We start from the raw sequence: 13699 nt of genomic DNA, 5'->3' as shown, positions 1-13699 counted from the left end.
GGTGCAAGATACTGGCAGGGAAAGCGTACATGGAACGACATAACCAAGTGGCAGGCATAGTGTACAGAAACATCTGTGCAGAATATGGACTGGAAACCCCAAGATCAAAGTGGGAAACACCCCAAAGGTGGTGGAGAACACCAGAGTTAAGATCCTGTGGGACTTCCAGATCCAGACAGACAAAATGGTAATGGCGAACCAACCAGACATTGTCGTAGTGGATAAACATCAGAGGAAAGCCGTTGTGGTAGATGTAGCAATACCAAGTGATTGCAACATCAGGAAAAAGGAGCACGAGAAACTAGAGAAATACCAGGGGCTCAGGGAGGAACTGGAGAGGGCCTGGAAGGTGAAGACCACAGTGGTGCCTGTCATCGGGGCCCTCGGGGCAGTAACCCCCAAACTGGAGCAGTGGCTACAGGAACAACATCAGACATCTCAGTCCAGAAATGTGCAGTCCTTGGCACAGCCAAGATACTGCGCAGAACCCTCAAGCTCCCAGGCCTCTGGTAGAGGACCCGAGCTCAGAGGATAAGAACCACCCGCGGTGGGTGAGAAGGGAATTTTTATATATATATCAGAAGGCATTCAGATGGTATACTCCCCTGTCTAATTGGCTATAGAAATATAGAATCATATAATGTGCAACGGCAGAAGGACTCTAAACTTTTCATCCTCTGACAAACACAAAAGCACGAGTCTGAGAGACGCGGTCTGAACATTGTTTGTCTCAAATCTGCCTCCATCTGCAACCAAATCTGGCACGGCAGCTGCAGCGCCGAGGTGATCACCTACTGTCTCCATAACAACGCAGAGAGCCGACATGGTAGACAGCCTGCGATCCAGTCCTGCTGGTGTCTCCGATCACAATCTGACTCACTGGAAGATGGTCTTTGTAGGAGAGGATGCCTGTGTCATTAGTCCTGAGACAGATAGGGAAACAGAAGAAATATTAGCTCAACAATGTCGTCAGAGACTGTCACTAATTTTTAACAGTCATAGAATGTACAGTGCATAGTTAAGAAATGAATATTTCATAATGTAAACAAGTGCCAGTGAAAATATGAGCACTTGGGATCAGGGAAGCTTTGGAGAGAATTACCCTGCTGTAAACAACAGCTCCGACCACCCAGAGCCTGAAATTAACCTTTCACTCCAATCAACAGAGATAATTATTCACTTCCATTCCTTTATGGCATAATGAATGTAATTCATAAATGTAATGCATTATATCTGACTTGTGCTGTAATTAATTATTTTAGAGGAAATGCTGTCAAATGAAAATGTTAATGCATTTTCTCAAATCAAAAGAATAAATGAGCTGCTACGAGAGATGAGAGGAGACAACCCAAATGCTGCAAGACATGGGACCTTTCCAGAAAGAAAATGCAAATGTCCAGTGGATGTGGGGAAACGTGGATACTTTTATTGATATTTGTTGAGAAAGTCAGCACTTAAATGGCTAATTAGCCAAATGGTGAAAGTTTCACTGATGCAATATAAATATATTTTTTTCTGGGCAGCAGTTCATGACCACATCACAGACAGAAAGACAGAGAGAGACAATTTATCTTTCTACTCTTTCATTTTTCTGTTTCATGTTTACTAATTTGCGTTTTGGAACTGCTACCAAGCTCAGTCATTACAAAATGCTTCGTTTGGATGTTCATTTTGATTACTAGAACAACATCAACTATCCGAAAGAGTCAATATGGATGCTATCGATAAGGTTATACTTATTATTTTGCGAGTCCTATACTGTGATTCAGTTTTGTTCACTTAAGATTTACAAAATATGTCATTTCAACACCCTTTACAAAACAAAAGGATCCAATTCATATCGCAACGAAATGGCTATAGAAATATATAATCATATAATCAATCCAAGAATGATATGATACAAATATTCATCCTTATCTACTTAAAAAACAAAGGCAACTATATGCATAATTTATTTATGTTTATCAAGCAAGAGGGTTCTTTGTTTAAGGTACTTATTTTATTACATGAAAATGAAAATTCAAGTAAAGTGAAATAAATTTTGTCAAGTAGACTAAGCAAAACTGAATCTTGTATGAATTAATAGACTTTTTTAATGTAGTAAATGAAATTTGCAAATACACTGTAAAATGTTATTAATCAACAACCAAAGCCTATTTTTTAAGTAGAAACTACTCAAACAAATTAGTCTATTGAAACAGTTTCTGCCTCCTGCCTCCTGTTTTTCTGTTTGTTTCACTGCTCAGACCTTGACAGAAAACATGGAATGCAGTGATAGTTTGTTCACTTTTCAGTGGAACAAACACAATCATATGTAAGGCTGCACCATCACTCAGAGCGGGATGGTCATGAAAATGAGCATACAACTACAACTCTCTCATGACCCGGTTCATGTATGCAAGACAAATTTCTCCCATGGGAGAGAAATAAATGATCTTGTCTTATCATGTACTTTCTTGGACTGTCCAGCTAGACATTGGTCCCAAAACACAAGACCAAGCCAGCCTGTCCTCGGCTACAGCAGGGAGGGTGAAGGTTCTCAAGAAGAGTTTTCCCATCCCAGAAAATAAACTCTCCAACAACTACCTGACAACACTTTAGAATGGAAGTTAGAGTGGGCATTACTCAATGTTAAACTTTACATTGTGTACACTTTTGACAAGGGTCATCTTGGTGTGATCAGGTTTCATTCTTGTTATTTGTTTATAAAGAGTATTATTTTATTAGAAATGACTCCCCACAACAACTAATCATGAGTAAAGGAAAAAGGTCTTGTTTGCATCAGAATAATGAAAAATAAATAATAATAATTCTTCCAGGACATGTAATTATTAGCACGTCTGTAAATATATTGCAATCGTACACACAGGCAATTACAATATAATACATTCAAGCAGAGCTGATCATACAATGCAAAATCTAAGGGAGGATGTGTGTAATGTAGCCCAGCTGTTTGCATTCATTCATTAACAGCTAACTTTTCCTGCGCCAGCATGGACATCCTTCAATGCTGTAACACCAGACTGGTTTTCACTGTAACAGCTGCTCAGTTTTCTTCCGTCTGCAACTCTGTTTTAATCTTGTCCCAGTTTATTCTTCTGTGGCTGGCATAGTTTTTAGATCAGCCAAATAGATATAATGATGCTTTATTTGAAATGTGGTTCAGGATGTCAACAACCTGGGATAGCACTCAACAAGAAACAATGACATTCTTAGCTTTTTATAGGATTTTTTCTGAGCTGTTTGAAAATGTCATTATGTTAAGAAAAACTGGTAGGTCTGAAGAAACAGCCAAACAAACACATTTCCAAACAAAACTGTGATAATTTACTGGTCAGCTTAAAACAAAAAAAGCAAAAAAAAAAAAAAAAATAAAGTAATTAAACAAGAAGAAAACTCAGACCAAAGATGTTGTTTTACAGAGGCTTTTATGAAATTGCTGTGTTAAATATGATGAACCATGACATAAAATATGAATTTATTATCATATTTAGAATGAGAATCATATATAAATAATTATGGAAGTAAATAAATAAACACATTAAGAAGGTGGTAAATAGGTAATGAGCCACATCAGTGAAAGATGCTGTTCACAAAGCATCCTTTCTCTGCTCCAATTTATTTACATAAATCCCAGTTGTCAGAAATGTATGAACATAACAGTGCTGCAGCCAGAAGCCACTGGGAGACACAGTTCTGTTCCTTCATAAAGAATAGTCTAGTGTTACTGTGTTAAACATGACAAAGAGACGCCACAGCTTTTTCCCTGTCACTTAGTGAATTCTCCCAGCTTTGATCATGGTGGCCGTTTACACACAGCCATACTGTTTTATTCAGTTAGGATAACTTGCAAGAGAAAGAAGACTGGAGCCATGGATTGTAAACAAGACAGTTACCTCAAATTTCCTTTCTGAGAGGGTGTGACCTGTTTTTATAAAATATTTTTTAAAAAAACATGTCTGACATGAGAGAATAAAATAATAGATTTAATTGGAAATTAAAAAGCAAATAAAAACAACTTTATTCTGTAAATATTAAATGTAGTGTGCATACCATGTGTCTGTGTCTGCATCACAGTTGCAGAAGTAATTCATGTCCATGCAGTTCTCCTCCAGACTGCAGGAGCACTGCTGCACTCCGGGCAGAAAGCCCCCCCAGTAACTCCGTTTGTCTCCTTGGCGATCCAGCCACCAGGAAAGCGGGCTTCCATCTGCAGTACAAACACAGCAAAAGGAATGTTTGAGGTTGTCACAAAAAAATATATCACACATTTCCAAGAAAACGGGGTGGTTAATTTAATTGTTCAATAATGGGTTAGTTCTGAAAACTACTAATACTTTATTTTGGTACAATTAAAGCTATGATTCTCATAGAATAATCTATGAAAAAGGATTAGAGCAACAAAGGGAAAAAAAATCTCATTTTAATTTCAGAATTTTGACTGTTTTTCTTATAATTCAGAATTCCGACTTTGTAACAGATTGGCACAAGGGAGGAACCAGATTCAATGTCCAAGATGCTAGTTGTGTAGGAGAACACAAACATTCTGGAGGAATAATAAAACAATAATTATAATAAAAAGTTGCATATTTGGTGACATAGGACACAACATTTATCTGTTTTCAACATTAACTGAGAAACATCAGTGATTCTAAATCCTCTTCTTTGGCTTTTAAAATGATGTAACTATCTTTGGTTTTCAACCTCAAAACATCTTTGCAACCATTTCTGCAAAAAGAGGCTTCTTCATGTTGTTTCAGTTAAACAATCAACATTTTTTAACGTTGATTAAACAAGCAACATTGTTTAATTGAAATACACACCGTACCTATTCACTCCCTTGGATGCTTTACCCTTTAATTCATTTTACAAATTAATCATGAGTAAGAAAATTAGGCTTTTTTGACCAAAAACTGCCAAAAAAGTAATGTCGAAATGAAACTTGATTTAATAATGACAATTAAATGAAAATCTGTAACATAATCAAGTAACTGCATAATCATCCACCCACTTCCAGTCACCATTAAGTATTTACTCCTCTGGCTCTATCACTGGCGGGAGTCGTCGTGGACTGGACTCTGTCAGGCTCCGTTCTTCCAGCTCTGTCAGGTTGGAGGGATCAGCTGTGAACAGAACTGTTCAACTCCAGGCATAAATTCTTATACAGACAGAAGTCTTAGCCTCTCTTCATTTATCCTCAATCCATCTCTTTGCATGGTTCAGGTCATTGTCTGGCTGAAAAATGAAAGTTCTCTGATGTTGTGGTTCTGTCGTCAAGGACACTAAATGTCCTCCATAATTTTTCTATATTGCTGCATATTCTACCTTTACTAGCCTTCCAGGCCCAGTTACTGAAAAGCATCCCCAAAGCCTGATACTGCCACCACCAAGCTTCACAGTCATGATCTCTGTTGGACACATAGTTGGATCTCTGTTGAATTAGGTCAGTCACTTAAAAGGTATACATTTATCAAATCACTCATTTCATCCTACATAATTTTATGTAATTTTTCTAGAAATTTGTTTTCGCTTGGACATTAATGAATTTGTTAAAAGAGCTAATTTTGTTTAACATGTTTAACATGAGCTGTCAGAACAATGAATGAAGGAACACTTCCTTTATTTAACTGAATTCATTTAGTATGTTTTAAACATACTAAACATACTAAATTAATTCAGTTAAATAAAACCAAAATATATTGAGTTGGATAAACTTAGTAAATTGAGTCTATAGGCATAATAAGTGGAATTGGGTATGCATAACTTGACTTGGATAAGCTTAATGAATTGAGTTGGACAGACATAATGACTTGGGTTTTTTGAAAACTTAATTAAGTTGAATAAACTTAATTGAATTCAATTAATTTGGTTCAGCTGCTAAATATAACCTTTTGTATCTGGCAGGTCCTACGTTGTCCGTTCCCACATAATGTCTTCCATAAGATTTTGAACATCTTATGTTCAATGTCTTATGTTGAACATGTTCTGATATTGAACATCTTCAGCATTTTATGTTGGGAGTCGTGCTTGAATAGGTGTTGAACATATAATAAAATGTTTAAAATCTTATGTTGTTCTTATCAATATAAAAAAATTGTTCAGAAAATTTAACACTTTTTGTGCTGAAAGAAGTGTTTTTATAATTCACTTCCTAAAAATCATAAAAGAATGAAGATGAAAATTGTTGACTTTTTCCCTTTTTGTATAATCAATTCAGAAGTAATAAATTCACATTTAGATATTTACAATAATAAACATAGAAAACTGTTATGGCAGGTTCTTTGTGGCAAAAAAAATAAAATAAAATAAGAGTTCAATACTGTTGTCTTTTTACTATGTGACAAAATATACATAATAAAAAAATGAATTAAATGAGTTGAATTGTTTCATCATGCAAAATAGATTTTGGATTTCAAATTCAAGTTTGTTGCTTTTTTGGGGGCGTTTATGGGGCAAGTCATTTTTGACCAATATAACAAGGGGAGTAAACAGAATGTTAAAATTTTACAAGAGGTAAAACGTTCCATTTTAATAAAGCTGGTAGTTAGACTGGTTCTGGTAATTCTGTGATATTCCAGTAGTTATGCTGCCATAGGCTTATGCTGCTGGGGGACAAACTTATGCTCATTCTGCTACTTTCTCCTACTACTCTTAAATTATGCATTATATGCAGTTATTGCTCACATCAATGTTGCTTTCACTGTTGTTTCTTTTCACAGAGCATCCTTTTGGCCTGGTGTTCTACTTCGATGTGACACTCTCCAATAGTGGGCATAGTCTGAGCTTTGCAGCCAACAACTTCCTGTTTTCTTCAGTTTGACGACACACTTGAACCAGGTGTCTCTCCTAGAGACAGCTATTGAAAGAGTTATGCCTGCAACAGAGAGTACTTATAGTACTCTCTGTGATATTCCAGTAGTTATGCTGCCATAGGCAGCATAACTACTTCTAGTACTCTCTGTTATTCTACAAATTGTATGCTTAAGTTTTTCTCTCTTAGATTAAATCCCCCATTGAGCCACAACAGCTATTAATGCTCCCCGCCACCCCTGACATCAAAAGTACCTTGTGATCAGTGAATCTGTGCTTTTTTGTGTGTGTGTTCTGTCTTCCCAAACCCTGAATCAGTTCAGTTCTTGTGGAAGTTTCTTCCTATTCGGGGAAGTTCTCCTCTCCATGGTTGCCATATACATGGTCAGAATTGATTGTGAATATGTCTGTAGGATTGGATTAAATTCTCTTTTCTGTAAAGTCCATGGTTAATTTATTGGTAAGTAAATTAACTCAACTGAAGCAAATTTATATCAAAACTCTTTTTGGGCTGTTTAGTAAATGTCATTAGAAAAGAAAACTTCCACTACATGGTAGAACATGTAAAGTCTGATGATCATATAGATGTGTTTTTCTAAATTATAAAAATTCTAAAACAATAAAACTGGAACAATCTTTATTTTTGATTTGTTTTTATGAGTTTCAAAAATTTCTTCAGATCTGCCTTTTACTGTAACTGTTAAAACTTAAGTAATTTCTACATAGAAATGTTACTTTTTAATCAAGCCTACACAAAGCACATCTATGTTTTGACTCAAACATTTACCATAGAGTTCATGGTAAATTATGGTAAATGCTAGTTTAACATACGGAAGAAATAAGATTTCTTAAATCTAGTCTCTTTCAGTGATTTGGTTCATCCTGAACATGTTGCATTTAATTTAGGGACAAAAAGATCTTAAATACAAATTTATCTTTTATCTATACACCAGTGTTAAAACACACAGCGCATGACTCTACATAAAAAGACAAACATTTCTCAGCAGATATGAGAAACTAAACTACCTTTCCATTATTTTATCTATTAACAAAATGAGCCATTTCCCTCAACTCCCAGCCAATTGATAGTAAGGCTTCACCTGTGCTATTAAATCATAACTTATCACGCTTACTTGTGTGTTAGGGGGTCCAGCTTCAATCATCTATCACACAATGTGACCCCGCATTGCAAAGAGACCAGCCAGCAGAGAGAGGCCCATTAAGCTGCATGTCACAATACATAACCAGGTGTCACCCGCTGCAGTGCCCACCTCCTACAGATATTACAGCTCCATTAAGCAAAGCTTTGTGTAGAGATACACATGTCATGGAAGAGTCAGAGGCTCCAAATAATTTTCTATCTCTTTTTGGGTTGCTTTTTAAGGTCTATATTAGAAGCAAAGTCGAGACTCAATCTAGAGCTGCCACAGTAACTCTGATTAACCAGCAGCATTTGCATCACAAAGCCCACAGCCCCCAACCCTTGCCTTCGCAAACATATGTTCTTCTGTTTGCTTCCAAACAAAATTCAAACCTCGAACAGATCTGCAAATAAGAAAAGGCAACAATCAATAGTTCCTGTAGAGCAGGTCGACCTCTTGCTCAAATTGGCTCATATTGACACAGCTTATTCTCATCAAGAAGGCAAATGCATCTTCCTGTTTCACTGATGCATGATGCCTCACAGGTAGCATCAACATTCAGCACAACCACAGCACCAACAAGGTGAGAATACACACCACAAGAGAGGCTCTTATTCTGGAAAGCCAATGACAAACAAAACATCGCATTCTTCTTCATTTCACCTGGACCAGATTCTTAGCTGCTTGAAAATGACAATATACTCAAAACAAGGACATGCTCAGAGAGAGAAATAATTTATTTCAGAAATATGTTCTAAAAGGACTGCTGAATGGTGAGACTAACGTCACCCTCCTGCTGCGTGACTCCATTTTCTGCAGAGATGCTGTAACTACAAGCAGGTTTCTAAACACACTTAATTCATTCACCCCAGACAGCAGACAAGCAACTAACAAAACAAAGTTTTATAATTCAGTCAATTCAATTAGTAAAAAAAATACCCACATTTTCTTTAAGATTCTTTAAGTTTTTAGGTCAAGAGATACTTTAAAATATTCAATTTCACCAAATTTTTAAAATGAACTCACTTAACCAAATTTATCAAATTGTAAATAATTATTAAGATGATATACTAAAATTATTTATTTGAAACTTTTCGGAGAGATTACAACTACACTGAATTACACAATTCTGGATATATCTGCTTCCAAGAGAAATCATTTGGACTATGAAAAAACTTCAGTATCTTTAATTTAACAAATTCCACCCTGGCTGTTTATTGACAGACATCTAAACTCTAGAAATCTCTTAAATAAAACCTTTGTGACAACATGAAGCAGGTTAGAACAAAACACCATCTAAAGCAAAAAGCAAGAAAGTAACAAAAAGAAGAAGGAAGAATAGAAACAGTCCAAGAAGCATTTTTCCATGTCTCTTGGTAATTTAAGGTTTATCAGAAAGATTTGTAGAGCTGCTAAATAAAAACGGAGGATGATAGTGATCTTGAACGGTCCAGTTATGCTAGGGTCTGTGTGAAATTGAGTTTTGAGTTTAAACGAGTTGATTTTTGTGGTTAGTCTTAAATATTTCTGAGTTTATTTTGGCTTCAAGACAGGGTCTGTGACAATGTTTGATAACAGTAGTTGAAACTTCTCAATGGTTGTCACTGTCTAGCAAAAAAAAAAAAAAGGCCACTGCATCAATAAATAAATGAACTACTCTAAGTTGTAGCTGCCAGCATGCTTTGTGCTGCTGAGCATAATCATTTATGTGGCTAAAACAAAGACAACTTATAAGTTACATAACGTTACAATTTATTTGAAACTTCTCCTGTTAAAATTATTTGAAAGCACAGAATCAGGCCAGTGCTGGTTTACATTCTCAGGTAAGAAAGACTCACCTAGTATAAATGTAAATGTAAGCTATTGAAATTACACCTAAGAGAAATTAATTTAATCAAAGTATGTCATGAATGTATTACATTTTAAGTCCAGAGCATAACAGTTTTTTTGTTACTTTTCCTACCAGTAGATGATACATGTATATAGAATAGAATGTAAACAGGACTGTCAGAGATGTCCTGACATCTCTGACAGTCATCTCCGACAGTTCATACCAGGCCTGCGACTGATCCAATCATCTGATTGCTGATTGCAGAAATCCACATTATTAGCTGAAATAGAGGGCCTCAAAGGCGCATTTTGTGTAGGGCCTGTGAAGGTTTGGGGCGGCCCTGGGTAGGGGGACTCCAACCCTATATTTCATGATTAGAAGTATTTCAGCTGAGGCCAGTGATGGAGATGACACAGTCAACATCAGAAATGCAGAAGATGTGCAGCATTTTGCTTCAAACACTAAGCTTTCTGTTCTCCAAGCAGTCTGTTCTGTCTCTTCTTGCAGACGAAATGATTACCTTAGTTATCAACTGAGAACTCCTTCTTACCCCCAAATTCACTGATGGATTTATTATTATTATTATTACTATTAATTACTGTATTTTTATAAAATAATTCACATATTTTTTAATTAATTATTACAATTAATTAATTAATTTTTAGAGTGTACCAGTTGCTCAGCTATGCAGCTAGGGAATGTATCAAGAAAACTATTCCTGGAAATGTGTGAAAACAACAAACAACACAAGAAGAGTACACCAAACAAGAAGCAATTATCCTCTGTTGGCAGTGGGCTTTTTTCATGTTGTCATGTTGAAAGCCAGTTACTTCTAAGCAAACACAGCATATTGTAGCTCCTGCATAAGGACAAAGAGCAATGAGCTTAAAATGACTGATTTGAATGTAAATGACTTCACTGAAGGTTTAAGAGAAGACTGGAATCAGGAAAGACATGTTCTACAGCTAAACTCCACAACCAGAGGTGAACTTCAGTTGTTCTTGGCATACACCTACAACTGCAATCCCACAGGGTTTCTTTGAACAGCTGTTGTTGTTGTCATTTTCCTTTGAATTTGCATGAAAGGTGCCATTTTGTCAAGAAATGATTAGAACATGTTGCAGATTCTGCTTCTCATCAAAAGGGTGATTGCTTGTATCCAGACACTCAGAAAAGTTAGGAACAAAGGTTCACTTGACTTTATACACAGTGGATATTCCACCACCAAAGAGAAACATAAAAAATTCAGGCTATGTCTGAAAGTGTTCAGGCAGCTGTAAAATAGGCTGCTTCAAATCTCTCTTTGATGTTCCATGCGATAATGAACTTGTTTATTTGCATACACATGGCACACAGGGACGGTAGAAACTAGGACTTCATGAATGTTTTATTATTTAAGAGAAAATGTTTAGATGTTTGGGAGCAAAGGTGCCGGCGCTGTTCCAGATGAATGAGTACAAAAAGACTGCAGCTAGCCTCTCAATATATTATTGAAATGTAACGAGAGGAGAGAACAAGCGTGTGGGAGGGCCTCTGAAAAGACAACAACTCCCAGCAGTGGTGAACTTCAGACTGTCTGAAAACTCAAAAAGCACAATAGCTGGAAAAAAAGGCATAGTGATGTCACTCCAAAGTGAAGTCAATACTGACTTTGGCTCTGCATGTGGCACTCTTCTATTTCTGAAGGACATTCTTGGGTTCACCATTGCAAAGTAAGAAATGAGAGTAATGTGAAAGTAGAAAAATAAACACATCATTTGTCATATTATTGGCAGATGAAAATGCTTTTTTATGTTGTATATCAGCATAAAATGAAATAAATGCAGAAGAGACTTATACTGGGTCTTCAGTTCGTCCTGATCTGTTACATTGTTTCTTTGCCTTTTAGTTAACCTTCTCTGGTTTAGATCAAACCCTGGCAGGAATGTTTTCTTTGAGACATATTCATAAGTGAAGTTTTTATGTAAATAATCTCCTTATGTAACTGAAAGTTGCAAGGAAAACATGAAAGACCTTATAATTCAACTGTTCTCAGTTTACAACCACAGATAGGAGAGAAGGGCCATAAACAGCACCCAAACAGCTACTCCATAAAACTCTACCATCAGTGATGTTTGTGTGCAGGCTTGTGAGTGTGTGTGCGTGTGTGAAGGGGGTTAGGAAGCAGTAGTTAAAACCAGTCCTTTAGAGCTGCAATCCTGCAACTTTTAGATGCTCCAGTGCCGTGACAAAGCAATTTCCCTTAGTTTTTTTCTTCTTTTACTTTTGATTATTAAACACAATTTAATATCAGACAAAACTAACCTAAGCTTTTGTCTAAAGTACAGTACTGTACTATATAAAGTAAATACTGTATAAAATAACAATTTTTAAATTACAATTTTATTTACATGGACAAGAACGCTATCCAAACCAACCAAAACCATGAGAAAAGTAATTGCCTTCCTAAACAGAAAAGCTGATAGTCAAGTATTAATTTTACACCAGATATAACGAGATTTAGACATTCCAAAAAGACCAACTGTTGTCACAGAATGTTCATAAAATATTTTCAAAAACTCTTCTGGATCATCAATATGTTTTTCATCAAGTTGCAAAGTAAGAAATGGTCTTTGTCTTGTATTTGGTTGGCAGTGGTTTCTGACCATGGAATTCATGCATAGAAGCCATTTTGTCCACTCTCTTACACTGACTGTAACAGAGGCAAGTGAGGCCAAAGCGTAGCTCAAGGTGGCAATTAATTGTTCTCACTTTCCCATTAATACAATTGGAAACTTCATTTTCTACTCACCTTGGGTTATCTTTGTCCAACATTAGCATTATGTTTAAGGAACTGAAAGCGTATCCTAGTTAGAAATTTCTTTCGCCCTGAAATTGGATAGTTGGCTTCAGCCTTCAGTTAAGCTTCATTCAGAAGGCTAACTATTACTGAAGTCAGTTAAGAACAGTGTTTTTTTTCTGAGCATTTTATGTATCTAAGCACAAATGCATCACTAACAGAGTCTGTACAAAATTTTGTTTAGATATTGTTTGGTACAGAATTTCTGCAGCTATTAATACATTTTAATGTAATTAACAGGTCGACTGAGTCAGTTGGACAGCCCAGACATTCAAAATTAATGTTGTCACTGCTGTTGGCTCTTTTTGACCATTTGAAACTTGGCATTTTTAACTGGTGAATTCAGTCAATAACAATGCATTGACCAAGCAGAGAGTGACAATAGATAAAGCTCTTTCACTAACAAATTATACATCCAATATAAAGCTCAAGTCTTGTCAAACCAGGTGATAATAGAACTTAGAATATTTTCTATGTTCTGTTTCTAAAGATATGAGGTACTTGGACAGAAAATGAAAATAGCTGGGATTAACATGTTTTCATACTGAAATGTGAAAAGTAGATTTCTGTGAGGAGTCTGTATGCCCTCTGAATTTGCATGGGCGTTCTCCAACTCCACTAAAGCACAAGCAGAACTTGGTCAATCAATTTCAGCATCTACACACACTCCCTGGATTTTGATGATACTAGATAATGTAACAGGCCTCCTTCCGTAAAATATTCCATCCTGAAACAACTATTGAGGAAGAGTCTCCAGAGAAATGGCAAAGAGTTGAAATGGCAACCAAACTTCTATGTTTCCATATGAATTTAGCTGCATGTTTGAGTAGCAAATTGTTCTGGTGTCCCAACTTCACAACTACCGTATGTTCCGGACCATAAGTCGCTCCGGAGTATAAGTCGCACCAGCCATAATAAAGAAGAAAAATACATATATAAGTCGCACCGGAGTATAAGGCACATTTCTGAGGGAAATTTATTTGATAAAATCCAATAGCAAAAACAGATATGTCATCTTGAAAGGCAATAAAAATAGAATAGAGGCAACAAGCTAAATAATTGTATGGTATGCTAACG

General features: G+C 36.1%; 1 protein-coding gene across 1 annotated transcript in view; it reads right to left on the bottom strand.

Moving 5' to 3' along the window:
• The window catches only part of cntnap5a (contactin associated protein family member 5a), a 199469-nt gene that overhangs the window by 55893 nt on the left and 129877 nt on the right, over positions 1-13699 (bottom strand). The window contains exons 14-15 of the mRNA XM_055022388.1: positions 4054-4210; positions 796-923 (exon numbers count right to left, since the gene is read on the bottom strand). Coding sequence (XP_054878363.1) covers positions 796-923; positions 4054-4210 — 285 coding nt within the window. The remainder of the gene's footprint in view (positions 1-795; positions 924-4053; positions 4211-13699) is intronic.

This window comes from Poeciliopsis prolifica, unplaced genomic scaffold (assembly GCF_027474105.1).
Source record: "Poeciliopsis prolifica strain line A6 unplaced genomic scaffold, Auburn_PproV2 SCAFFOLD085, whole genome shotgun sequence".
Lineage (NCBI taxonomy): Eukaryota > Metazoa > Chordata > Actinopteri > Cyprinodontiformes > Poeciliidae > Poeciliopsis > Poeciliopsis prolifica.
The sequence above is the reverse complement of the archived record's forward strand: the minus strand, read 5'-3'. Positions and strand labels throughout refer to the sequence as shown.